Source organism: Corylus avellana, chromosome 3, assembly GCF_965113065.1.
Source record: "Corylus avellana chromosome 3, dhCorAvel1.hap1.2, whole genome shotgun sequence".
NCBI lineage: Eukaryota > Viridiplantae > Streptophyta > Magnoliopsida > Fagales > Betulaceae > Corylus > Corylus avellana.
In genome coordinates, this window is record NC_142492.1 from 29,511,849 (window position 1) to 29,538,612 (window position 26,764).

General features: G+C 39.2%; 1 protein-coding gene and 1 pseudogene across 1 annotated transcript in view; both read right to left on the reverse strand.

Annotated features, from left to right (window-relative positions):
* Nucleotides 1-25,074, reverse strand: part of LOC132176694 (putative LRR receptor-like serine/threonine-protein kinase At1g56130) — a 44,191-nt gene extending 19,117 nt beyond the window's left edge. Inside the window, exons 1-10 of the mRNA XM_059588971.2 lie at nucleotides 24,765-25,074; nucleotides 22,993-23,182; nucleotides 13,880-13,951; nucleotides 13,569-13,640; nucleotides 12,403-12,474; nucleotides 5,965-6,036; nucleotides 947-1,018; nucleotides 794-865; nucleotides 568-639; nucleotides 110-181 (exon numbers count right to left, since the gene is read on the reverse strand). Coding sequence (XP_059444954.2) covers nucleotides 110-181; nucleotides 568-639; nucleotides 794-865; nucleotides 947-1,018; nucleotides 5,965-6,036; nucleotides 12,403-12,474; nucleotides 13,569-13,640; nucleotides 13,880-13,951; nucleotides 22,993-23,182; nucleotides 24,765-24,870 — 872 coding nt within the window. The 5' untranslated portion in view covers nucleotides 24,871-25,074. The remainder of the gene's footprint in view (nucleotides 1-109; nucleotides 182-567; nucleotides 640-793; nucleotides 866-946; nucleotides 1,019-5,964; nucleotides 6,037-12,402; nucleotides 12,475-13,568; nucleotides 13,641-13,879; nucleotides 13,952-22,992; nucleotides 23,183-24,764) is intronic.
* Nucleotides 7,118-8,139, reverse strand: LOC148587069 (uncharacterized; annotated as a pseudogene).
* Nucleotides 25,075-26,764: the final 1,690 nt, after the last annotated feature.

Below are 26,764 nucleotides of genomic sequence, written 5' to 3' on the forward strand. Positions count from 1 at the left end.
TCCAGCAAAGTCCCCTTTACAGTACTTAAAAAGTGTCCAGTCCAAAATACAAGACACCGCACAAAAGTTACATACCAAAATACATTAAATTAAAAGCTGGAACTCTTACAAGAGGGTTAGAGACGTCATGTTCTTAATGAATGCCAATGAAGAGCTTCCATTAGATAAATCACTTATTCTCCTACAATTAAATCATATATGGGATTATAAGCCTCAAAGATCTGCAATATAGAAAGAAAAAGCAGAAATACACTTTTGCTTCCTGAAATTTAGCCTAGGTTCAATTTTTGTCCCTAAATGTAAGAGGTTCCAATTTCATCTCATAAAAGTTTTAAATGGTAGCAAATGTCATGTTTTCATCCATCAGTTCTGAAATGCACACTTGCCTGAGAAAAGGCTGATGTAACAGGGTCATAATCTATGCCTGGCCAGAAGGACCATATTGCTACCTTTTAAATTTTTAAAGGACGAAAAGTTCAGGGATGAAAATTGACTTTGGGTTAACTTTCAGGGACCAAAAGAGTATTTCAGCCTAAAGAAAATTAACCATCAGATGTAGACACTCACAAGTCTTTCAGAGAAGTTAATTTGGAAAAAGTAGATGGTATTGAACCTTCAAAAGAGTTTCCTTGAAGATTCCTACAAAAACATTCAGGAGTAGCTGATTGTAAACTGTAATGAAATACATTTCATGAGGAAAATACAATTATTGAGTAGGTAGTGCATTGAAAACCTAGCTTCTCATTTAAGTATGACTAAACAAAAATAGAGAGAAAAGTTCTAATCATCCTACAATGTTTCAAGAGTTGACCAATTTCCTATGAAGCTAGGTATCTGACCAGTGAGCTCAGTGTTTGATCCCAACCTGCGACAAAGAGAAATATTTCCTCAAAAAAGAAACATGATCTCAGCTTGTAAATTTTCTTGTCCATACATTCGATCTTACATTACACGCAGGTTCCGTAGTTTAGCAAATGTTTGTGGAATCTCACCACTAACTCCAGAACTATCAAAGTACCTGTTAAGGCAAAAAAAAAAAAAAAAAAAAATTAAATAAAATAAAAAAAGAGATAAAAAATTCAGTTGCAATGTGATAGCAGTCCCATCATAAATAAAAAGGTAATGCTCATGCAAACAAATGAAGTAGGTGGGGCTCTAAAATAGAATTTTAAGGAAATATCTTTTGTTATAGACGGATTAGTATATCATCATTTCTTAAAAAAAATCAGAAGGATTTGAACATGGTTTGGCCCCGAACCTGACAACAGACTTTATAGCCATGCACACATGAACAGAGAAATCATGCACCCATGCATGCCACCAATGAGGTCACCAATGGGACCGGGGTGGGCTTTAAAGCCCAGTTTTATTGGCGGGCTTTAAAGCCTAGTTACTAGGTGAAACTGAGCTTTATAATGAATTATAGGGAAGCTCTAAATTGACTAGTCCTTTTAGAGTAATAGAGCAAATGTGACTAGCGCTTTTCTTTGGGTCGTTACAAGTGGTATCAAAGCCACCTAGTAACGCCAGGTCATGTGGTACTGGAGCACTGCATGACACCCGGGTCCCATATTGGGAAGATAAGAATAAGCTCACAGAGTGGGTGGCTTATAAAGATAGTCATGGATGCTAAGTCTCACATTGCCTAATTACCAGATGAAATTGGACTTTATAATGAATTCTAGGAAAGCTCCAAATTGACTAGTCATTTTAAGGTAATAGAGCAGATGTAGCTAGCGTTTTTCCCTGGGTCGTTACATATACCCCACCCCAATAACACACAATATTGTCCGCTTTTGGTTCCTCTAAACCAGACTTCCCAGGAGGTTACCCATCCTGGTACTACTTTCGCAAAAGCACGCTAAACTGCAGAGTTCTGATGGGTTCATGACCATCATATCTTTACAACGCGTTGTTGTCATGAATGATATAAGTATATATATAAAAGCACATCTCCATACCCAGGCGAGATGTGGGACGCCATAATCTCCCCCTCTTAGGACCCAGCGTCTTCGCTAGCGACCCTCATGGGATTAGCCCATTCTTGGCGTCCCAGCAAGTGCCCGCTAGTGACCTTCATGGGCTTGTGCACACTCCCCCCGTCTCAGGCTGGGCAATGGCTCTGATACCATTTTGTAACACCTCACCCCCATTGACACACAATATTATTTGCTTTTGGCTCTCCCGAACCAGACTTCCCAAGAGGTCACCCATCTCCGTACTACTCTTGCATAAGCTCACTTAACTGCGGAGTTCTGATAAGATCATGACCATAAAGACTTTAAATCGCGTTGCTGTCATGAAGGGTGTAAGTATACATATAAGCACATCTCCATCTCCATACCCAGGTGATGTGGGATGCCACAATCGCCCCCTCTTAGGACCCAATGTCCCTGCTGGCGACCCTTATGGGATTAGCTCATTCTTGGCATCCTAGCAAGTGCCCGCTAGCGACCCCATGGACTTATGCACGCTCCTCCATCTCAAGCTAGGCAATGGCTCTGATACCATTTAAAACACTCCACCCCAATAACACACAATATTGTCCGCTTTTAGCTTCCCCAAACCAGATTTCCCAGGAAATCACCCATCCTGGTACTACTTTCGCAAAAGCACACTTAACTGCAGAATTCTAATGGATTCATGACCATCACGTCTTTAAAACGCATTGTTGTCATGAAGGGTGTAAGTATACATATAAGCACATCTAATCTCCATACTTTTATTTGTTGGATTTGGAAACAGACTAGCTACCACATTGAGGAATGGAAAAAACTAAGTTTATGTTACAATATTAATTAAATGATTAACTTTACCCTATGATTGCCCTCCGTGAGAATCATACATGGGAACTTACTTCTCTCCCTCTTGGAAAGCAACCTGTTCGTTATCGCTAGCTTTATATTGTGAAGTATCATCCAGATGGTTCAATAGAGCGATTGAAGGCACGATTGGTTACCATGGGCTACACTTAGACATTTGGTGTGGATTATTGTGAGACTTTTTCCCATGTTTGCCGCCTTAATTCTATTAAAGTTCTACTTTCTATTACAGTTACTTGGATTAGTCCTTGTATCAGTTAGACATCAAGAATGTTTTTCTACATGGAAATCCACAAGAGTAGGTATATATGGTTCAGCCATCTGGTCATGTTGTTCCTGGGAAGGAGTGATTAGTATGTTGTCTAAAGAAAGCATTGCACTGCCCAAAAACAATCACCGCATGCTTGGTTTGATAAGTTCAGTATTGTTGTGCTTCAATATGGTTTTCAGCATTTTACTTCAAATCATTTTGTGTCCACGTATCGTTCCTCCTCAAGCATCATCGTTCTGATAGTTTTTGTTGATAAAATTTATTATCAGTGGCAATGACTCAGCAGGTATTGCTAACTTTAAGACCCACCTAGGAAAGCAATTTCACACCAAGGACTCGAGTTTCCTCTGCTACTTTCATGGAATTGAGGTTACGAGATCAAAAGAAGGTATTAGCTTGTGTTAGTGGAAGTACGTGTTGGATTTACCCTATGAAAATGGTACTCTTGGTACTCACCCAATTGATACTCCAATGGACTTCTCGATTAAGTTAAATCTAAAAGTAGAGATTTTTTTAGGACATCAGGTGTTATCAAAGGTTGGTTGATAAGTTGAGTTATCTTACTGTCAATCGTCTCGACATCACTTATGTTGTTGGTCTTGTTATGCAGTTCATGGATGCTTCTCGTCAACCTCATTGGGAAGCTATTTGTTGTATTCTTAGGTATGTAAAAGGAGCACTGGACAGCGGGTTGTTGTATAGGCCGTCATCTCTCCTAACTGTAGCTGTGTTTTTTGATGCTAATTGAACATACAATGATATTGATAGACGGTCTACATCTGGTTATTGTAAGTCTATTAATGGTATTTTGGTTATTGGGCGTCTTAAGCCTCCTTGCAAGTTGCAGATGAAGGCTTGTACTAAGCCCCTCCAGAGCAGGGTATTATTGCCGATGGCTTCGATTTCGGCGGGCCTTGCTGTTGTCTCCAGCAGCATCTCCGATGTGCCTAGTGAAGTTTTTGCCCCTGTGATGGTGAGCATGGGTGGGCCGGTGTCTGAGGTCCGGCAGGGTGCGCTTGTGTTCAAGGACAAAAATAATTAAAACAAATCTAACCCTATTAAAGAAAGGAAATAAAGTCTTAATAAAATAAAATAAAATCCTAATATAAAATTGACAATTAGCGGGAATCGTGGCAATCTTTCATTTTGTACTTCTATTATTTGAGAACTAGTAAAATTTTGATCCAGTGGCGCTGCTCCAATATTATTTTTGATATTTTCTTTATTTTCGTTTTTACCGAAAATAAAGGTAAATTTTCGTATTACATCAGACACCCCCACTTGAAAAAAACTCGTCATCGAGTTTTCTTTGGAACATGGCACATGCGGCTCCTCTGAAGAAAAGTACTTAGAGAAATCTACATAGATAGCATCAAGATACGATTTTTTCTTTTCGTCTACTTCCACAAAATTTTTTTCCAACGATTTCTTGGATGTCATCTTCAACTTCACAGTTTTCTTCAAAGGAATCGGCAATTTTCGTGGTGATTGTGATGAGTTGCACCTGTGACAAAGGTGGTGCTGGTTGTTCTTCCACTGGTGTAGTCGTTGAAACAAATAGTTGTTGCACAAATTGTTTCTCTGACGGCAACTCCACTTTTTAACCAAATTAACAGCTTCCCCATCTCTTTCACCATAATTAATATTCTCTTCATAGGCAGAGTACCTATTTGGAGATTTATGAATATAGTTACGAACAGGTTGAATATGACTTACATCAATGTTTCTATGATTCCGAAAGAAACCCATCTGCATGCGTTCAAACGTCTCCCTCAACTGGCGCACCTCTTGTTACATCATCTGCGTCATCTGCCGGAGCTCTTGGAATTCGGCTCTCAAAGGAGCCTTTGATCGCTTGATGTATTGCTGGTAGTCGGATCTCGAAACAACATCTTTCTCACGAACGGCGTTGTTATAGCAGTTGTTGTTGTAGTATAAATTGGCCATCAAATCCGGATAATGCCAGCTCGGATACCCCATGAATTTGACTCTCGAAAGAGCCCCTCCCCTACAAGCAGCGTTGTTGGAGATGTTTGTCACCGTTGCGCTGATTGGCCATGATCAGGATAAAGCCTTCTCTGATACCAACTGACGTAGCGGAAGACTAAGGTAACTAATCAAAGAGCAGCGTCTTTGATTCTGCAAGGAGGAGCATCTTCGTCTTCTACCCCAAAAGATAAAATAAGCCCGCAGGCTAAAAGAAAGATAAAACTCCGCAGAGTATTTGAGAGAAAATTCAATGATTTGATAATAATTCAATTGATTGAGTTTTATATAATAAACTAGCCTATTTATAGAAGAGAAATACTTGTAGAGAAAGTAAACCTAGTCCTAGTAGCAATAGTAAACCTAATCCTAGTAGCAATAGTAAACCTAATCCTAATAAGGAAAAGAAAATAATTAAAGCAAATCTAACCCTATTAAAGAAAGGAAATAAAGTCATAATAAAATAAAATCCTAATATAAAATTGACAATCAGCGGGAATCGTGGCAATCTTTCATTTTGTACTTCCATTGTTTGAGAATGAGTAAAATTTTAATCAAGCAGCGCTGCTCCAATATTATTTTTGATATTTTCTTTATTTCCGTTTTTACTGAAAATAAAGGTAAATATCGTCCTACATCATTTTATCAGTGTATCTTTATAATATAAATAAGTGAAGGTGTGTGAAGGGAAAGAGAATCCTACACACATACAAACATAATTTCACAACCTCTCTTTCTCTTCTTCCATTTTTTTTCTCAAACCCTAACCCTAGATATTCAACTTCTATCCTTTTAACTCAAATCTTACATCCCTAAGCTACCAAATGCAATCTATCAAGAGACAGTGAAAATGAAATAGACAGTCAACAATGTATCATAACTTACAACTGTTCTAATTTGGTTGAATTCCCAAGCTGAGCTGGCAGAGGACCAGAAAAGTTGTTAAACCCAAAAGCCCTACAAAATCAACAACATTATTCCAAGGATTTTATTCTCTTATGTTCAGAATATTATGATCCAGCACATGAAGTAGAAGGTTATGAGAATTGAATCAAATTGTTAAACTCAAAAGCCCTACAAAATCAGCAAGTCAATCAACAATATTATATTATTATTCCAAGAATTATTTTCTCTTACGTTCAGAATATTATGATCCACCACATGAAGTGAGTAGAAGGTGATGAGAATTGAACTAAATCTGGCAATGGAATTTTTTTTTTTTTTGATAAATAAGTGATTCATTGAAAAGCAGAGGGGCGCAACCCTAGTACACAGGAAGTATACAAAGAAAGGCCATACTAAAGGCAAAAAGAGGAACATAGAGATAAAAATTGAGACATGGTGGAAATCTTAGGCACACTACAAGCTTCGGTCCAATGGAACAATGTTTGAATAAGCAACTTTTTGAGCTCTTCCATTGACCTTTTTTGATCTTCAAAACATCTTGCATTCAGCTCTCGCCAAATGATCCACATAAGACACAATGGTGCTATTCACCACACCTCCTAAGCTAAAATATTACCATGCTGACCACGCCAACACACTAACAAATCTGCCACCCCTCCAGACATAACCCATGTGACATCAAAAAGAGTGAGGACTACACTCCATAACGGTCGTGCCACTTCACAATGAAGGAGAAGATGGTTGATAGACTCACCACTTTGCTTTCACATGCAACACCATCCCACCACAATGATACCTCTTTTACGCAAGTTGTTCAAAGTCATAATCTTTCCTAAAGTCGCCGTCCACACAAAGAAATTGACTCGCGATGGAACTTTGACTTTCCATATACTCCTCCATGGGAAAGTGGAAGTTTCTGTTCCCGAAGAAGAAAGAGCATGCGGAAAAAAAAAAAAAAAAAAAAAAAAAAAAAAAAAAAACGTTGTCCATCACTCCCATTAGCTGTCCGTCACTTTACCTCAAAAATATTTCATTTGGAAGGATTTCACAACATGCAGTCCGTCACTCCCATACACCTGCAAAAAGTATATAACTTCCTAAAGAACGTTGTCACCACCTCTACATCCCAATCTTAGACAGCTCGTATGAAGAGAACATTCCACTGTGTGCTGCCATTGGACAATTGCATATGATCCCTAACCCATGCCTCCTTATTGCTAGCTATCCGAAATAATTCAGGAAAAGCTTCCTTCAAGGGCTGATTCCCACACCAATTATCGTGCCAAAATCTAATATGGGAACCATCACCTATCCCAAAACTAATAAATCTCGAGAAAACTTCCCATCCTCTCCGAATATGTTTCCACACTCCCACTCCATAAGGACCCTCCACCACTTTGGTACACCAACCGCCATTCATGCACCCATGCTTGACCTCAACAACCAACCTCCAATATGCCTCCCTTTCCGTAGCATATCTTCATAACCATTTACCCAATAAGGCGAGATTAAAAGTGCGCAAGTTTCGGATGCCCAAACCTCCATCTTGCATGGGCGAGCAGATAGCCCATTTCACTAAATGGAATTTAGTCTCCTCATTTAGTCCACCCCATAGGAAATCTCTTTGTAGCTTCTCCAATCTGGGCGCCACACTCACCGGAATAGGAAATAGAGACAAGAAGTATGTACGGAGGTAGGACAGAGTGCTTTTAATCAGCGTGAGCCTCCCACCTTTTGATAGATACATTTTCTTCCAACCTGCAAATTTCCTTCCCATTTTCTCAACAATGTCATTCCAAATGGTGGTTGACTTGTATGACGCCCCCAAAGGAAGACCCAAGTATTTCATAGGTAATCCTGCCACCCTACAACCAAAGATTCTTGTCAGCCTATCAACATTCTCCACCTCACCAATTGGAACAATCTCAGACTTTTCCAAATTAACTTTTAGCCCCGAGATAGCTTCAAAGCATAAAAACAGACAGCGCAAATTTCTGAGTTGATCCTCATTGGGACCACAAAAGATCAATGTATCATCAGCAAAAACAGCAAATGTCAAACACTGAGTCCAAGATTGTTTCTCGTCCCCACTGAAAATCCGGACACAAGACCATTGTTTTTTGTAGCCTCCATCATCCTACTCAACCCCTCCATAACAATAACAAATAGAAAAGGGAATAGTGGATCCCCTTGTCTTATGCGCCGAGAGCTACTAAAAAAGCCTGAGGGTTCTCTATTAATCAAAACTGAATATCGGATTGTAGAAATGCAAAACGTTATCCAGTTCCTCCATTTTTCCCCAAACCCGCTTTGTTGCAATATGAATAGTAAAAACTCCCAATTCACATGATCATACGCCTTTTCTAAGTCCAATTAACGTAACAAACCAGATTCTCCAGATCTAAGCAGGCTGTCAATGCATTCATTTGCTATCAGTACCAAATCTAGAATCTGTCACCCCTTAATATACGCATTTTGAGACTTCGATATTATCTTCTCTAACACATTTTTCAACCTATTAGCAAGCACTTTGGAGATCAATTTACACACAATTCCCACCAAACTAATAGGTCGAAAGTCCATTAACTCCTCCGCCCCTACTTTTTTTGGAATGAGTGCAATGAATGTAGCATTTAGACTTTTCTGAAACCTTTCCTTGCTGTGAAAATCTCGGAAAACAGCCATAATATCTTCTTTAATTACTTCCCAATATGTTTGCACAAAACCCAATGAAAAGCCATCAGGGCCCGGAGATTTGTCTCCTTGTAGCTCCTTAACCACCTCTTAACACCTCATTTTCTTCTAAGTCCCTTTCTAACCACAACCCTTCCTCACTTCCAATAGACTGAAAGGATAAACCATCCGGTATCGACCTCGTACTACATCTTTCAGTATATAATTGGGTATAGAATTGAACAATGTGCGCCTTGCTATCAGCGGCCTCCGAAGACAAAGAACCATTGATAATTAAAGACTCAATTGCGTTGTTTCTTTTGTTTGAGTTTGCAACCCTGTGAAAAAATTTGGTATTCTTGTCCCCCTCCCTTAACCACAGCGCCCGAGATTTTTGACGCCAACGTATCTCCTCACACAACAATATCTTTCCAACTCCGAAGATAACTCCTGCTTTGCTCCTCCTTTCCTCCTCGTTCAACCCACGACCTTCCCCACTAATATCAAGCTTCCTGATATCATCCAATAACATCTTCTTTCTTTTCCCGACATGCCCAAAAATCTCATTATTCCATCGTCACAGATCACCTTTCAAAGCTTTTAATTTGCATGCAAGCACATAGCTGGAACTCCCAGTAAATTGATAAGATTGCCACCAGATTTTCTCATGATCCACAAACCCCTCAAATTTCAGCCACATATTATCAAACTTGAAGTATCGTCCTCTTCTCTTCCTTTCCCCACAATCAAGTAAGATGGGAGAGTGATCCGACAATAGGCACGGGAGTCTTCGTTGAACCACATCAGGAAAATTCTCTTCCCAGTTAGGAGATAATAAAAATTTGTCAATTCTAGACCAACAATGGTTATTTGACCAAGTATATTGCCCACCCACCAAAGCGATGTCCAGCAAGCCTTGATCAAAGATGAAACTAGAGAATTCCTCCATAGGAGTTGCATACCACGTAACGCCTACCCTTTCACTCGGATATCTAATGGCATTAAAATCTCCACCAATGCACCAAGGCACTTCCCACCAACTCATGATACCGACTAATTCATCCCACAATAGTTGCCTATCATTATTATTATTGGGACCATACCTGTAAATGCCCATTCAAAGTTGTCACTGACACTTCAAAAATAGCATGCAATGATGAAACGCCCCACACAAACGTCCAATTTTTCCACTACCCTTCTATCCCACATCAGCAAAATGCCTCCGGAAGTTCCTTGTGACCCTTCATAACACCAATCCATGTGAAAGCAACCCCACAAGCTCCTTGATGTCTCTCTAGTAACTTGCTGCAATTTAGTTTCTTGTAAGCACACAATATCCACTTTCCACTCCCCTATAAGGCCCTTTATCTTCATTCTTTTTTCCTCCAAATACACGGGAAGTATAAAAAGAGAGCGCCTAAGAGGGAGAAAAATGAAAGAAAAAGTCAGAAAAACTAATTACTAAAGGAGCTAGCCATGCGGCCGTCCAAGAGTAAAGAGTAAAAAAGAAAAAATGAATAAGTTTCTCTAAAGTCTTAGTGGAGTTTTCAAAGCATCTAGCATTTCTTTCGCTCCATAAACACCACATAAGACAAAGAGGAATCATCTTCCACACAACCGCACTTTGAGAACGCTGTCCCATCCACCAGCAATCAAACAAGTCCCTTACCCTGCAAGGCATAACCCAAAGCAACCCAAACCGACTAAAAATAGTATTCCAAAGAACACTTGCAATCTTGCAGTGAAGAAGAAGATGATCGACTGACTCTCCGTTCTTCTTACACATACAACACCATTCCACTACCACAAAGTTCCTCTTACGCAAATTATCGTGAGACAGAATTTTGCCGAGGGCCGCAGTCCACCCTGCAAGGCATAACCCAAAGCAACCCGAGGGCCTCAGTGGGATCGTCGGACAAGACACCATTGATACGAAGCACTTCCACACGATTATACCTGCGATGAGAATTAGCCACCTTGTGAAAAAACCGAGTATTTCGGTCTCCTTCAGCCACAAAGCTCTCGATTTTTGACACCAATGAATTTCTTCACACGACAAGGTATTCTCCAATTCTTTCGACATATCCGCCTTTCTAAGCTTCTCCTCCTAGCATCCAACTTCTGAATTCCTTCCAACAACTCCTTCTCTTTCCTCCCAATATCACCAAACACCTCCTCATTCCACTTTTTCAAATCCAGTTTAAGGGATTTTAGCTTATTAGCTTATTAGCTAAAAAAACTAGGTAAGCCCTTAAACAAATAAGACCCCCACCAAGACTTGACCTTGTCAACAAAACCTTCAGATTTAAGCCACATATTCTCAAATTTAAAACACTTGTTACCTCCGCAAGGAGAACCACAGTCCAGTAACAAAGGGAAATGATCGGAGAGTAGACGTTGAAGCCTTCTTTGTGACACCGCTGGGTAATGATCCTCCCAATCCGAGGAGAGTAAGAACCGGTCAATTCTAGACCAAATCTCATTCTCTTGATTATTTGACCAAGTAAATTGACCCCCCACCAACAGAATACCCACCAAACTGTTTTTAGATATAAAGTCCAAGAAGTCCATCATGCCTGTAGTATAGTAAGGGACACTAGAACGCTCACTAGGAAACCGGACAATATTAAAATCCCCACCAAAACACCAAGGGACCTCCCACACATTCATCAAACCAGCCAGCTCCTCCCAAAGGACCCTTCTCTCCACATCATCATTCGGGCCATACACCCCCCCAAACGCCCAAACAAAGTTATCCTCCACATTTTGAAAAGAACAAGCTAGAGTGAAATGCCCCACACACTCCTTACTCTCAACCACCCTCCTATCCCACATCAACAACATACCCCCCGACAAACCATTAGACCCCTTATACATCCAACCCACATGTTGACCTCCCCATAAACTACGAACCACCTCTCGGGAAATAACCTCCATCTTAGTCTCAATCAAGCACACAATATCTGCTTTCCACTCTTTCAAGAGACCTCTAATCAGCAATCTTTTCTTGAGGGCATTTAACCCTCTCACATTCCATGCAATAATGTTAGGCTTCATAATCCACCATATTGACCCCTCCCTCTACCCCTATCTTTCACAATTTCCGACTAGCACCTGTCATAATTAAGGGAACAACCTAATCTCTTTAACTCCCTATTTCCTTTAGGAGCAGGAATACTGACAGAAATGCCTCCCAAGTCAAAATCAGGCTGCACTATAGAAACTTCAATAGAATTGAGCAAAGCCGCCAACTTCTCCTCTTTCCCCTCATCAGATACGCCAATTTTGGGGCAAAAATCTAGACAACTTTCAACAACCCAGCTAGAAGAAACCTTCTCTGACCCTATTTCTTCCAACCCACCTGTCCCTGAAATACAACTCTCGACCATACCTGTTCCAGGCCAAAGAGCTCCAGCAACCTTCTCCGGTGACTCTACGGCAAGTTCAAAGTAATATGTACTTGGATACATCCTGATCATATAGTAGGATAGTTCGCATGTTTATTCAATTAAGCAACATGCAATGTCAAACAAAGGGACCAAGACTGAAGTATGTAATTAGGAGAGTAAAAAATTTCCATTCTTGTGAAAAAGATTTTCCAAATCATTATTAATTCAGAGACAACACAACTAAAAAGAGCTAGTGGGAAAAAATAACATTAAAAAAAAGGCATTATCACCCAAGGGAAAAACAAGAAAATGCCACTTTAGACATATTATAGAGTGATGAATGAAAATGACTTACAGTGACCTCAAATCTGTAAGCTTCCCTAATTCCACTGGAAGCTTCCCTGATAATGCATTAATGCCAAAGCTCCTGGTCCAAAAAGAAATTAATAAATAAAACAACAAATAAAGTTTTAACTCTCTCTCTCTCTCTCTCTCCCATGGGTAGCGCGTGAGGGAGCGGGTGGCGCATGGGGTAATCGGAGGCCTCTCCTCTGATTTTTTACGATGGGTTACGTGGGTTATTTTTATGTGGAATCAAAACTGTGCGAGTTACGTTCAAGTGATGGGAGTCAAAATATAAAGTTGACGGAATGGGGAAGGGGGAATATAAGAACGGTTGTCATGGGAATCACAAGATTGGTATGGTTACTCAAGATGATGAATGAGTTGGTGTCAGAATCGATGGAGATGGGTGCATGCAGAGATCATCGAATGGGCGATTCAATCATCTTTATGCAGAAAAAGATGAACAAGTATGGGAAATTCATGGAGATAACTGAATATGGTCGTGGAGGGAGACGCAGCTTCGTTGTAATACCGGAGGGGAGTGAAGGTCAAGGTTGGAGGCATTGTATCTCGCAAATGGGGCGGCTCGTGAAACATCTGAATCAATTGAGGGATGCAAATGTGAAGAAGATTGTTACGCCAATACAAGCAAGAGAGGTGGTTCCTGGGTGGATGTTTGCCGATGTGGTGGAGGGGAAGAGGATAGATTCAAAAACAGAAGTTAGGGGTGAGGGCAAGGTCCGAAATTCAGAAGAGGTGCTCAGAAAGGAAAAGGATGAAAAGGCCAAGAAAGGCATAGAATAAATAAATAAGTGGGTTGCGCCCATTCGATGATAAATAAATAAATAAAGGATGAAAAGGCTGCTCAAAAAAGGCGCTCCATTGTATACTTCTTGTGTACATGGGTTGCACCCCTTTGCGTTCTTACATGTATATATATATATATATATATATATATATATATATATGTAATAAGGAGTTTTATTAAGGAGAAAAAGCCCTAAAAATACAAGAGGGAAAGCCAAAGCTTACCCAAAGCAAACCCGCCCAAGAACCCTCAAAAACAGCCACCCAACAAGACCTAATGATATTACCTATCAAAAAATAAATAAATAAAACAACAAATAGAAATAAGTGTGAATTTCAACTTCCAACTCCAAATTTAGATGAGCTTACAGGTATTGCAAGCCAGTTAGGTTGCCAATGGATGGAGAGATGGGACCAGTTAAGTAATTTTGGCGCAAATCCCTGTAAGAAACAAAGGAAACTCAATTTCCAAAATAGGGAATAATGCCAAGGGAAACACATGGAACACAAATCTATTAACATCTTCTAGAAAATAAAAAGGAAAAGAAAAAAGCAAAGTGTAGCTCATATTTCAAGAGGTTGATACTTCGCAACATTATTTCAATTCAGCTTAATTACAAGGAAATAACCAATTCTACATTTCAACTCAAGTACACCAATATACAAATAAGAAACCATACAGATTGGTGAGGAAAGTCAAAGTCCATAGCTCATCCGGTAGTACACCAACAACATCCAATTCGTAAACCTTCCTGTTAAGAAAATTTGAAAACCAACAAGCATTAAATGAATGGATAGAGATTCTTATGTTCTAGACATTCAAGTAATTCTAAATGATGGTTTTGAACTATAACATATACTACATTATCATCAATTACATGGATACACATCTCTAGGGTAATTGATGATGTCTTCTTGTTGTGAAACCTCTCAACAACAGACTCTATCGATGGCTTGAATAAAGAGCCCAAGCTCCATCTTTCTTTAAATATTTTTCTATTCAATTTCCATCTTTTTAGTTGGAAGAATATTCGTACTCCCCATAGTCATGTAGGTTTGGGGATGAGGAGATTGCTAACTTTTTTTTTTTTTGATAAGTAAATATGATATAAAAGAGCGCAGAGGGGCGCAACCCACATACACGGGAAGTATAAAAGAGAGCGCCTAAGAGGGAGAAAAATGAAAAAGAAAATCAGAGAAGCTAATCCCTATAGGAGCTAGCCAAGCGGCCGTCCAGGAATACAAAGTAAAGAAGAAAAAATGAGTCAATTCCTCTATAGTCCTAGTGGAGTTCTCAAAGCATCTAGCATTCATTTCATTCCAAATGCACCACATAAGACACAAAGGGATCATCTTCCACACTACCGCGCTTCGAGAACTTCCTCCCGACCACCAACAATCGAACAAGCCCCTCACCTTGCAAGGCATGACCCAAAGCAGCCCAAACCGATCAAAAATAGTATGCCAAAGAACACTTGCGATCTCGCAATGGAGAAGAAGATGATCTACCGACTCTCCATTCTTCTTGCACATACAACACCATTCCACTACCACTATGTTCCTCTTCCGCAAGGTGTCGTGAGTCAAAATTTTGCCTAAGGCCGCGGTCCACCCGAAGAAAGCCACTCGCAATGGCACCTTAGTACACCAAATGCTCTTCCAAGGAAACACTTCATGGTCACATTTGGACAAGGCCTTGAAGAGAGACTTAACCTCGAAATTGCCTTTCTTAGACGAAGACCATCGAATACAATCCATAGAGCCTATGGATATCTTGTACGAGTACAACCGGTCAAAGAAAGAAGAAATCAAATCCATCTCCCAATCCTGTACTGACCGCACAAAAATGACATTCCATTCGACAACCCCATTCCTCCAAATAAAGTTATCCTTCACCCAAGCTTCTTTGTGTCTGGCTATGCTGTACAAAGACGGGAAAGCATGCTTCAAAGAGGAGTCCCCACACCAAATATCATGCCAAAAACGAACTTTCGAACCCACCCCCACCTCATAACGAATACCTTTGGCAAAAAAATTCTAACCTTGCCGAATGTGCTTCCATAAGCCCACACCATGGGAACCCGAAACCTCCTTAGTGCACCAACCACCCTCCTAATCTTCATATTTAGCTTTGATAACCTTATACCATAGAGCCTCACTCTCATTAGCATATCTCCAAAGCCATTTACCCAGAAGAGCTTGATTAAATTGATGCAACTTACGAATGCCAAGCCCACCGTACCGAAGGGGACGACAGACTTAATTCCAATTTACAAGATGTAGCTTATGCTCGTCTCCCATCCCTCCCCATAAGAAGTCTCTTTGTACTTTCTCAAGTCTTTTATCTACACTTATAGGAATCGGAAACAGAGACAAAAAGTAAGTCGGAAGATTAGAGAGCGTACTCTTAATGAGAGTTAAACGACCTCCTTTAGAGAGATACATTCTCTTCCAACCTGCCATCTGACGCTCCATTTTTCGATCACATCATTCCACATAACCTTATCCTTATGCCCCGCCCCAAGAGGGAGACCCAAATACTTCATCGGCAAATCGGCAACACTACACCCAAGAATATTAGCTAAAACCCCTATGTTCTCCACCTCACCAATAGCCACAATTTTAGATTTACCAAGATTCACTTTCAAACCCGACACAGCTTCAAAACATAAAAGAATGAGACGCACATACCGGATTTGCTCGATAGAATCTTCACAGAAGATCAAAGTGTCATCAGCAAATAAAGAGTGAGAGACCACTAACTCCGATAACCCCCTATTTCCCACCGAGAAACCAGTCAAAAAGCCTTGGTCAACCGACACATTCACGATCTTACTCAAGGCCTCCATAACAAGCACAAAAAGTAAAGGAGAAAGGGGATCCCCTTGCCGAATTCCCCTCGAGCTATTAAAGAAGCCTTCTGGAGAACCATTCACAAGAATGGAAAATCTTACCGATGTAATACACCACTCCATCCACGCCCTCCACCTCTCACCAAACCCACACCTATGCAGCAAATACAACACAAAGTCCCAATTCACATGATCGTAGGCCTTCTCCAAGTCTAATTTGCAAAGAACACCTGGCACCCCTGACTTCATGCGACTATCCACACTTTCATTTGCAATAAGGACAGAATCTAGGATTTGGCGACCCCCAATAAAAGCATTTTGAGAGTATGATATGATCTTACCCAACACAGTTCTCATCCTGATTGCAAGAACCTTAGAAACAATTTTGTACACCCCTCCCACCAAACTAATGGGCCGAAAGTCCTTCATCTCCACCGCATCTGCCTTTTTTGGGATCAAGGAAATAAAAGTTGCATTCAAGCTCCTCACCAACTGTCGTCTACGATGGAACTCGGCAAAAACCGCCATGACATCATGTTTGACAACACCCCAGCAGGCTTGAAAAAAAGCCATGGAGAAGCCATCCGGACCCGGAGCCTTATCACCATCCATGCCTTTAACCACCTCCCAAACTTCCTTTTCCTCAAAATCTCTTTCCAACCACCTATTATCCTCCTCATCTATGGACAAAAAAGGCTGGTTGTCCATTCTAGGTCGCCACGTGCTTTGTTCCGAGTATAAGCTTTGATAATAACTCACAATGTGAGCTTTTACCTCAGCTGGATCATCGGAAAGAACACCATTAATACGCAACTCTTCCACACGATTGAACCTGCGGTGAGAGTTTGCCATCTTGTGAAAGAAACGAGTATTGCGGTCCCCCTCCTTGAGCCACAAAGTTCTCGATTTTTGATGCCAATGGATTTCTTCACAAAGCAAGGTGTTCTCCAATTCTTTCGCCATATCCGCCTTTCGGACCTTTTCCTCCTGGGCTAACCCTCTTACCTCTGCCAAATCATCCAACTCCTGAATACCTCCCAACAACTCCTTTTTCTTTCTCCCAATGTCCCCAAACACCTCCTCATTCCACTTTTTCAAATCCAATTTGAGAGATTTCAATTTCTTAGCAAGCACAAAACTAGGTAAACCCTCAAATGAATAAGATCCCCACCAAGAACTAACCTTATCAACAAAACCTTCAGCTTTAAGCCACATATTTTGAAATTTAAAGCTCTTATTACCTCCACAAGGGGCCCCACAATCCAATAATAAAGGGAAGTGATCGGATATCAAGCGCTGAAGTCTTCTTTGTGACACTGCAGGGTAGTGATCTTCCCAATCCGAAGAAATCAAGAAGCGGTCAATTCTAGACCAGCTCTCATTTTCTTGATTATTAGACCACGTAAATTGACCCCCCATCAAGGGCATGTCCACCAAATTGTTCTCTGAGATGAAATCCGAGAAATCCATCATGCCAGTGGAATAGTAAGAAACACTGGAGCGCTCACTAGGGAACCGAACGATATTAAAATCCCCTCCAAGGCACCAAGGAACCTCCCACACATTCATCAAACCAGCCAACTCTTCCCAAAGAGCCCTTCTCTCCCCATCCTCATTCGGACCATAAACCCCCCCAAAAGCCCACTCCCAGTTATCCTCCACATTTTGAAAAGAGCAAGCCAAGGAAAAATGCCCCACACACTCCTCCTTACACTCCACCACCCTCCTATCCCACATCAATAACATCCCCCCCGACAAACCATTCGACCCTTTAAACTTCCATCCTACATGTTGGCCTCCCCAAAGACTATGAACCACCTCTCGGGAAATAACCTCCATCTTTGTCTCAATCAAACACACTACAACCAAGCTCTCGGGAGATTGCTCACTTTCAACCAAGTTCTGTTGGGAAAGTAACTTTGGAGAGAAACTTTTGTTAGATCTTGGACAAAAGATATGGAAGTTTGGCAGGCAGATGGTGCTTTAAAGCTATTTCTAGGCCTGATGAGGTCTAAATCTATATCTAAGCCAACACAGCCTGAAAGCGGGTCTTTCATCTTGTTGGTAAGATCACAGGTCAGCTAACTCTGTCGAAGATCCCCTATTTGTTGTGTTCACAAGAGAAAACAGACAATAAGATTCAGGAGAAGAGTGAAAGTGGGTTTCGACGCCTAAAATCATGGTCCTTCCTTAAATCTTCCAAAAATTGGATCCCGAGGCGAGATCAACTCCCATTTTGATGGGATTGTTGCCATGAAGGGAAATTTCTCGACATTGAAAACCACATCAACATTGCATTTGTAAAGGCAAAATCTCAAGTGCTATTTTCATCGAAAATGCCTGAGAATGAAACAATTAGTCTATTTTTGGTGACCCGGCTACAAATGGAAATGGATCAACGCCCTAACAATAGGGGTGAGTCTTTGAAAATCTTTCTCATAATGCTATATGTGATTACCCCACACACCGAGAATGTTGACAGCAGTAAAGGTCTCATCTTTAGATGTATCAAAGCAACCTCCATTTCACATCTAAGTACACGACTGATGCAGCTTGACGTCATGGGTCGTGAAGATAAACAACAAGAAATACACAATTCTTCTTAAAAACCTTCGGTCTATCAAGGATTGAAGGAGTTCTTCTCAAAACACAAGAGTCTATCTAGGAACTGAGGACAAAAGATAGAAGAAACTCAAACTCTAAGTTTTCTTATTGAAAAACTGATAGATTATAACAAAGCTACGTTCATGGGCCTATAAAACATGTATTTATAGGCCTCAAACTCCTAACCCTAATAGCAATAGTAAATAAGTCAGTTAAAAAAACCTGTGCTATCCGTTCAAACGTAACATCCTCTTGTTCGAACGCTCGTGAGATAAAACTAAAGAAAACACAACTTTTATTCCTCGTTTGCAGGCTCATTCGGACAAACTAGCGAACAACCTTCTCTGGAATGTCTCATTTGCAAGCACTCGTTTAGACAGGCTAGCGAACGAGTGCTAAATGAGTACTTTTGTGACTCCCCTAGAATGTCTCGTTTGCAAGCTCGTTCGAACAGGATAGCGAACGAGGGATTTTGGGACTTCTTTTAAACAACTCGTTTGACCTAGTAATAGCAAACCCTTGTGAAACATGACTTTGTAGATATTTGAATTAGCTTTCCACCGCCACCAAGCTTTCTCAAATCCGATGTCTGAAACTTGAGATATAACATTTTTAGTAAAGCTAGTTAGGTGTGAATTTCACCTTACATCAACAATCCTCTCAAGATTTAGAATCAATATCATAAGTAGCCTTTAGGAGCTATTGTCTTTCTTTTTTATTAGACCTAATCAATCTTATACTCCTAGAAATAACATAGAGGATGGAGATAAGGAAGATAAACATCAACTGTCAATATAAGAACACTTATGATAGGACTCTAGTAGTCATCTAGGGTTTAACTTGTATTGTTATTGTAACTTATCATTGGCTATATGTACAAACACTGACATACCGGTTAATGTAGGTAGCATTACACAACACTATACTTTTGACAGTATTTTGTGGAAAGACAACTCTTTGGTCCGTTCAATGCATAACATCTACACTTCAGCTCGAAGCCTCTAGCTTCGTTTGAGTAAGGTAGATCATGAAGACACAATGTGTAAAAGTTTTTCGCAAATGAAATGCCCAATTCCATTACCAACTACGAACTATCTCATAATTTAGAAGTACAAGAATTATAGACTAAGACTGTGACGTCCCACATTGCCTGGGCATGGAAAAGATGATGTGTTTATATGGAATATACTCTCTCTAAATGGTATGAGGCCTTTTGGGGGTAAACCCAATAATAAAACTGTGCGGCCTTGGCCCAAAGCGGACAATATCATACCACTTGGAGCAGGGGTGTTACATATGGTATCAGAGCCATCTAGTAACGCCAGATCATGTGGTACTGGAGCACTGCATGATGTGGCCACGTCAGAAATTTAAGAGGGGGAGTTTGTAACACCCCGATCCCATATTGGGAAAATGAGAAGAAGCCTACATAGAGTGGGTTGTTTATAAAGATAGTCATGGGTGTTAAATTCTACATTACCTAGTTACTAGGTGAAACTGGGCTTTATAATGAATTATAGGGAAGCTCCAAATTGACTAGGCCTTTTGGAGTAATAGCGCAGATGTGGCTAGCGCTTTTTCCTGGATCGTTATAAGTGGTATCAGAGCTATTGCCCAACCTGAGATGGGGGGGAGCGTGCACAAGCCCATGAGGGTCGCCAGCGAGGACGCTGGGTCCTAAGAGAGGGTGATTGTGACGTCCCACATTGCCTGGGCATGGAAAAGATGATGTGTTTGTATGGAATATACTCTCTAAATGGTATGAGGCATTTTGGGAGTAAACTCAATAATAAAACCGTGCGGGCTTGGCCCAAAACGGACAATATCATATCACTTGAAGCAAGGGTGTTACAAAGACCTTGTGTGATAACCCCATTACTCACACCCATAGAGCATATTCAATGTAATCTAAGGACTTATTACATGCACAACATGTATAACTGTAATAAGCATGTAAAGATAGCTATATGTCATATACTCAAATAATTTAATCAAGGGAAAAATATAAAAAAGCCCCCCAAAGTACCAGCCGTTTTCGATTTAGCCCCCTAATGTTCTAAAAGTGATAAAGTAGCCCTCCAAACTACCAAACTATTACATTTTGGCCACTCCGTTAGTCAAAACCGTCAGTTTAGACGGAAACTGCAAAACGACGTCGTTTTGTTATGGGTAAGTTACTACAATGCCCTTTTATGGAAAAAAAAAAATTTGGGAAAAATATAAAAAAGCCCCCCAAACTACCAGCCATTTTCATTTTAGCCCCCCTAATGTTCAGAAAGCGATAAAGTAGCCCCAACAAAATGACGTCGTTTTGAATTTTCGTCCAAACTGACGGTTTTGACTAACGGAGTGGCCAAAATGCAATAGTATGGTAGTTTGGGGGGCTACTTTATCACTTTTGAAACAGTAGGGGACTAAATCGAAAACGGCTGGTAGTTTTTTTTTTTGATAGGTAAGTACTGATATTATTAAAAGCGTAGGGCGCCCCAAAGTACACTGGAAGTATACAACTAGGAACACCTAACTAGAAGGGGAAAAGCGTACAAGGAAATCAACATAGCTAAGCGGAACCGGAGAAACATAAGCTACAGTCCAGAGATAAAGAGTATGGAAACAATAGGCTAAAGTGTCCTCAATAGACCTCTCCACATCCTCGAAACACCTATTATTTCTCTCTCTCCATATACACCAAAAAAAGCAAATAGGCACCATCTTCCAGACTGCAGCACTCCCCCCCCTTCCTGCAGACCACCAACATGCTAGCAACTCGAAAACGGCTGGTAGTTTATGGAGCTTTTTTATATTTTTCCCTTTAATCAATAAATAATAACTTATATTCATTACAAACATTGAATGTCAAACATATATATATATATATATATATATAAATAATGTTATAAAAATCAAAAGCGCAAAGGGGCGCAACCCATTTACACGAGGAGTATAAAGGAAAGCACCTAAGTAGAAGAAGATAATAGAAAGAGAAAATTAGAGAAACTTATCACTAAAGGAGCTAGCCAAGCTGCTGTCCAAGTAAAAAGAGTAAAGAAAAAAAAATGAATGAGCTCCTCTAAAGTCCTAGTGGAGTCATCAAAACATCTGGCATTTCTTTCGCTCCATACGCACCACATAAGACATAAATGAATCATCTTCCACACAACCGCACTTCTGGAACGCCTTCCCATCCACCAACTTGCAAACAAATCCACCACCCTGCCAGGCATAACCCAATGCAGCCCAAACCGGCTAAAGATAGCATGCCAAAGAGCACTAGCAACCTCGCAATGGAGAAGTAAATGATCGACTGACTCACCGTCCTTTTTGCACATGCAACACCACTCCACCACCACAATATATATATATATATATATATATATGTGTGCGTGTGTGTGTTATCTTTGGGTTTAGGGCACAATCCCCAACAACCATCTCTCTTGTGTGTGTGTGTGTGCGCGTCTGTGTTATCTTTGGGATTTAGGGCACAATCCCCAACAACCATCTCTCTTGGAAAGGATACAGTATAACTTGTTTACACCATCCTGTCTCAATCTGATGGAGTACAGCTGATCGAAGAACGAAGTAAAGAATCTCAACTTCCAATCATGCACTAATCTACCAAAATTAACGTTCCACTGAGGAGAGGCTATTAGCGAACTGAAGATGATTTGCCACAGAAGCATCCCAAGGAAGGCAACGCAAAACAACTTCGAAAACACTCTTTTAAGGGGCAACACCCCAAACCAAACGTCATGCCAAAAACTAACCTTGGAGCCGTCCTCCACCTCAAATCCAGTAAATTTAGAAAATTGCTTCCAACCCCTTCTAATGAATTTCCATAGCCCCACCCCATACAACCTATTAACTCCATTAGAGCAAACTCCTCCCAAATTTTTCACCTATTATACATGTACAGGAACCCTTAATTTTTTTTGAAAGTCCTAAGTTACTAAAGCACATAGATATAAGTAAAATGAGTAAGTTTGTATCAATATTGATGGGAGGGTGCCCGATCATAATTTATTATATATCATATATATTTATATACATGTTATGTTAAAGGGAGGGATGGGGAACTAACTAAAGTAATGTAGGTTGCCTTCCATATCTAATAAGAGACCAATCCACCATGGTAACAAACTAACAGACCAAAAGAAGACTCACATAATAGTTGCAAACAATTTTCATGAACAAGAAAACTTTTAAAGCTACTTTTGTAATGACTACTCGAAGTTATATGAAAACGGGAAAAAAGAGAGCGATTTATTATAGCTATTATGAGCATTATAAAAAATAACCCAAGTGTAAACATGAGAATTTTATGTTGAGCAAAAACTTACAGCTCGGTGATATGGCAAATGGTACCATTTTTGTACGAACATTTACATTTAACAAAGGGGTTGTAATCAACGTTATTAAAGCCGGTGTCGTCGTCAATGGCAGCACCAGTACATGGCTCCCCGCTTATATTCCATTGATCGGATTGTGCTGATATCTTCCACTGTTGAAATATCGAATTTAAAGCTCTCACTGCAAAATGAAATTTAGAAGTTATGGATAAGTAATGCTCTCTATGAAAAAGCTACATTTTTTACATTTTAATGCTTAATCAATGCTTTAATTCACTCCACGAAGCATAGAATATATTAAATAATAACCTAGAGTCACATGTAAAATTATGTTGTTTATGTAAATGAAGGATATAGGCTATATAGCTTTGTTTGGTTTAAAGTCAATTCTGAAAAGTAATAAACTCATCTTTGAACTAAATTGGATTTTTATACATTTTCATGAAACTAGAATGTAAACCACTTTGATTCTTTAAACAAATAAAAAAAATTTAGTTCAATTTGACTCTAGTTTTTTAATGTAAAAACAAATCAATAATCAGTTCCTCATTTTTAAAACTAGTTACACTATTCACAGCTTGGTTATAGGCTTTGGTGGGCACCATATAAGAGTCAAAGCACCACACCCTTCGTTAATTTTCATAAGTCGAGTGACACCATCTTAGGTTCTCACTTTCTAATTTTTTTTCAAAAGAAAAAGGGATCACTCGTTTCATGTTTACAGTGGGGGTTTGATGAAGAGTTTGTTCAATTTTGGCAACTCTATGTGAACATTCTATTTAACTTTCAAAAATCAGAGACTCTCAGTATGAATGATATCCAAGGGCATGGATAAGGATCTTTCGTACTGAATAGAGTGCTGCATGATGAACCTCCCCATTCTGGATTGGATAAGGATCATTCTGTGTGACCTTACTTGGTTTACTTACAAAGAGTGGTACATGATTATCGATCTAAACCCTGAAGCTCTTCAACTGGTCAAAAAGGATAATTTGGCCCATCTTACTGCTTGGAAGTATGCTTCCTCTTCTCCAATTACACATGATTAATATTGCACAACATTCTCTTACCTTCACAGCTTAATTTGATCTGATATTTGTTTTTTTTTTTTTTATCAGATCATTGATTTTAAGCTGCATTTTATACTTCCACTGATCATTAGCAGCAAGTGTAGAGGCTATTATCAATTGGAGAGATCAGATATTGAGTTTGAATTTAAGTTTGGTTGATGAATGTATGACTGTTCTGTGAGTAATTGCCTACATATTTTTTATGCTGAAATATGAATAATTGACATGAGATAGAATCAAATCCTCCTGCCCTGTTCTAATGTGATATATAAGTGCTTGTTTTCAAGATGATTTTTTTAGCATATTTTATATATATATATATATATATATATATAGAGCTTGGTTTGGGTTGGGTTGGGTTGGGTTGGGTTGTTGTTTGTGGAAAATATATAAACGAGGGATGGAACTTTATTGAAGAACACTCCAGTTAGGGGGGTAGGAATTCACCAACATACAAGATGTTTGATAATATTTCTCAATGAATCACTTCCCCTGTTCTGCACTTGTACTTATAAGCAACTACTAGATAATAGGTGAAGCAGATAAAAGAGATAACGATAATGAGATAAGATATTACTCTCCTACGACTCCTATCAATTCCCAACACCACGATTCCTATCATTTTTCCAGACCTTGAGATACAAAAGCAACCAACATTTTGAGAGAGAGAGAGAGACAGAGAGAGAGGTGCACCTTCATTAGGATCCGTAGGAGGTTGTGTTTGATTCTGGGCTTGAGCAACATTAACAAGGCCAGTGATACAGAGAGCATAGAAGGCAAAAACAAGCATGGATGACATGAATCCACATACAAAATGAAACCAAAGAAAGCTATAAAGACGTCAAGTTTCACTCAGAAACGCATACTGCCTGCCATTGCCAATATAGGCTTATATATATAGATGCTCAAACTATATGAATCCCACGGCCCACAGTGACGGTGGCCTGAAGGTCCGGCGCCGCGTAATTGGAAAATCTGTATATTTGATGCTTTTAGTGCAATTTTTCTTCTTCTTCTTACCAGACAACACTTTCTTTACTAATTAATATGAAAGTTGACAAGTTGTCCACTGAAGTCTAAAAGTGACAAAAAATACTATACTTTACAAAACTCAAAAATTATTGCTCTCAACAATAAAATATTCTCTTATAAATTTAATACATCAGTTATTATATTTGTAGAATTTATTATTAAATAAATATAATAATTAATTTATAAAATGAGATAATAAAAAATATATATATTAACACTCATCATTTTTCTTGTACTAAAATAACATAACTCTTTGTTTTTTTTAACTGGATCATCTCCCGTCTTAAACTGGAGAATATTCAGTTACTTATAATGGAGGGGTATTTTTGTCTTTTTATTTTTTAAAAGAACAAAAATATTCATCCACTATAACTAACTAGATATTCTCCAGTTCAAATAAAATGAAGAGGATCATAAATACGGAAAATGATCCTCTCCATTTCAAAATCCCTCAATTTCTTCTATTTAGTACAATTTAAACGGTAGTATTGTCCAAAAGTTTTAATAATGGTAGTGCATTAAATGCAATACTCTTCAAAATGCACTAAATGAAAGAAATTGAGAGATTTTGAAATGGAGAGAATCGTCCCCAAGGGGTAGCTCAATCGGCTATGAACCACGCCTCATGAAGCGGAGGTCACTAGTTCGAATCCCCCCTTCCTTTTACGTGGGCATATCAACAAAAAAAAATTAAAAAAAAATAATCATTTTCCCATAAATACAAGAGCCCGATAGCTCAATCCAACCTCTACCAAATTACCAATCCAGCCCTGACCTTTGGTTTTTTGAAGAGTCAAGACCATTTTATGGGGTCCTTGGAGTCCACGTGCACCAACCACTTGCTCAAATTGTATAAAATTCATATATCTAAATAAGTTTTGAATATTTTTGTCATCTATCCCGACAAATAGTTTTATATATAAAAAAAATATTAAAAAAAAAAAGTTGAAAGTAGAATAAATAAATAGTAGGCAAAATAAAAAAGAAGACTTTTTTATTACCTAAATAGCTCTTGCTGCTATTGATGGTCTACCAAAATTATTTTAGAGTCAGGTGATCTTTTGTGACGTACTATATATGATGCCACTGTAAATTCTCATTCAATAAGGCAAGGAAGAGAGAAGAGTGGATAAGCTTCACAATGTTTGAAAATGGCTTAAAAAAAGAGCTAGTTTCTTAACGAGAACAAGAAGATATTTTGGGCACTGTAATGAGTAGTCAAAGATTCTTATCATAATTTACAATAATAGTTAATGAGTAATCAACTATAATCTTAACTCCTGATTGGCTATGGATCGTCATTGGATGAGATATGGTTTTTTTTTTTTTTTTTCTCTCTCTAACACGAGACATAGAGGTTACTTTTATCCACAAAATATGAATTCATGATTGGATTCCAACATTAAAGAAATTAAATGTTAAGAATATGAAAAGTCTTTGAATATTTTATTAAATGGATAACTTCACTTAAGACCCCTAAACTACCACACGTTTTAAAAAGACTTCCCAAATTTTTAAAACTCTCAATCTCACCCCCCTAAACTTTCAATTTGATGCAATTGACCCATATTTGTCAATTTTTACAGTTAAACCTTAACGGGAACCACTAAAAAAGACTAAATTACCCTTCAATTTATTTATATTTTTATTTCAATTTAAAT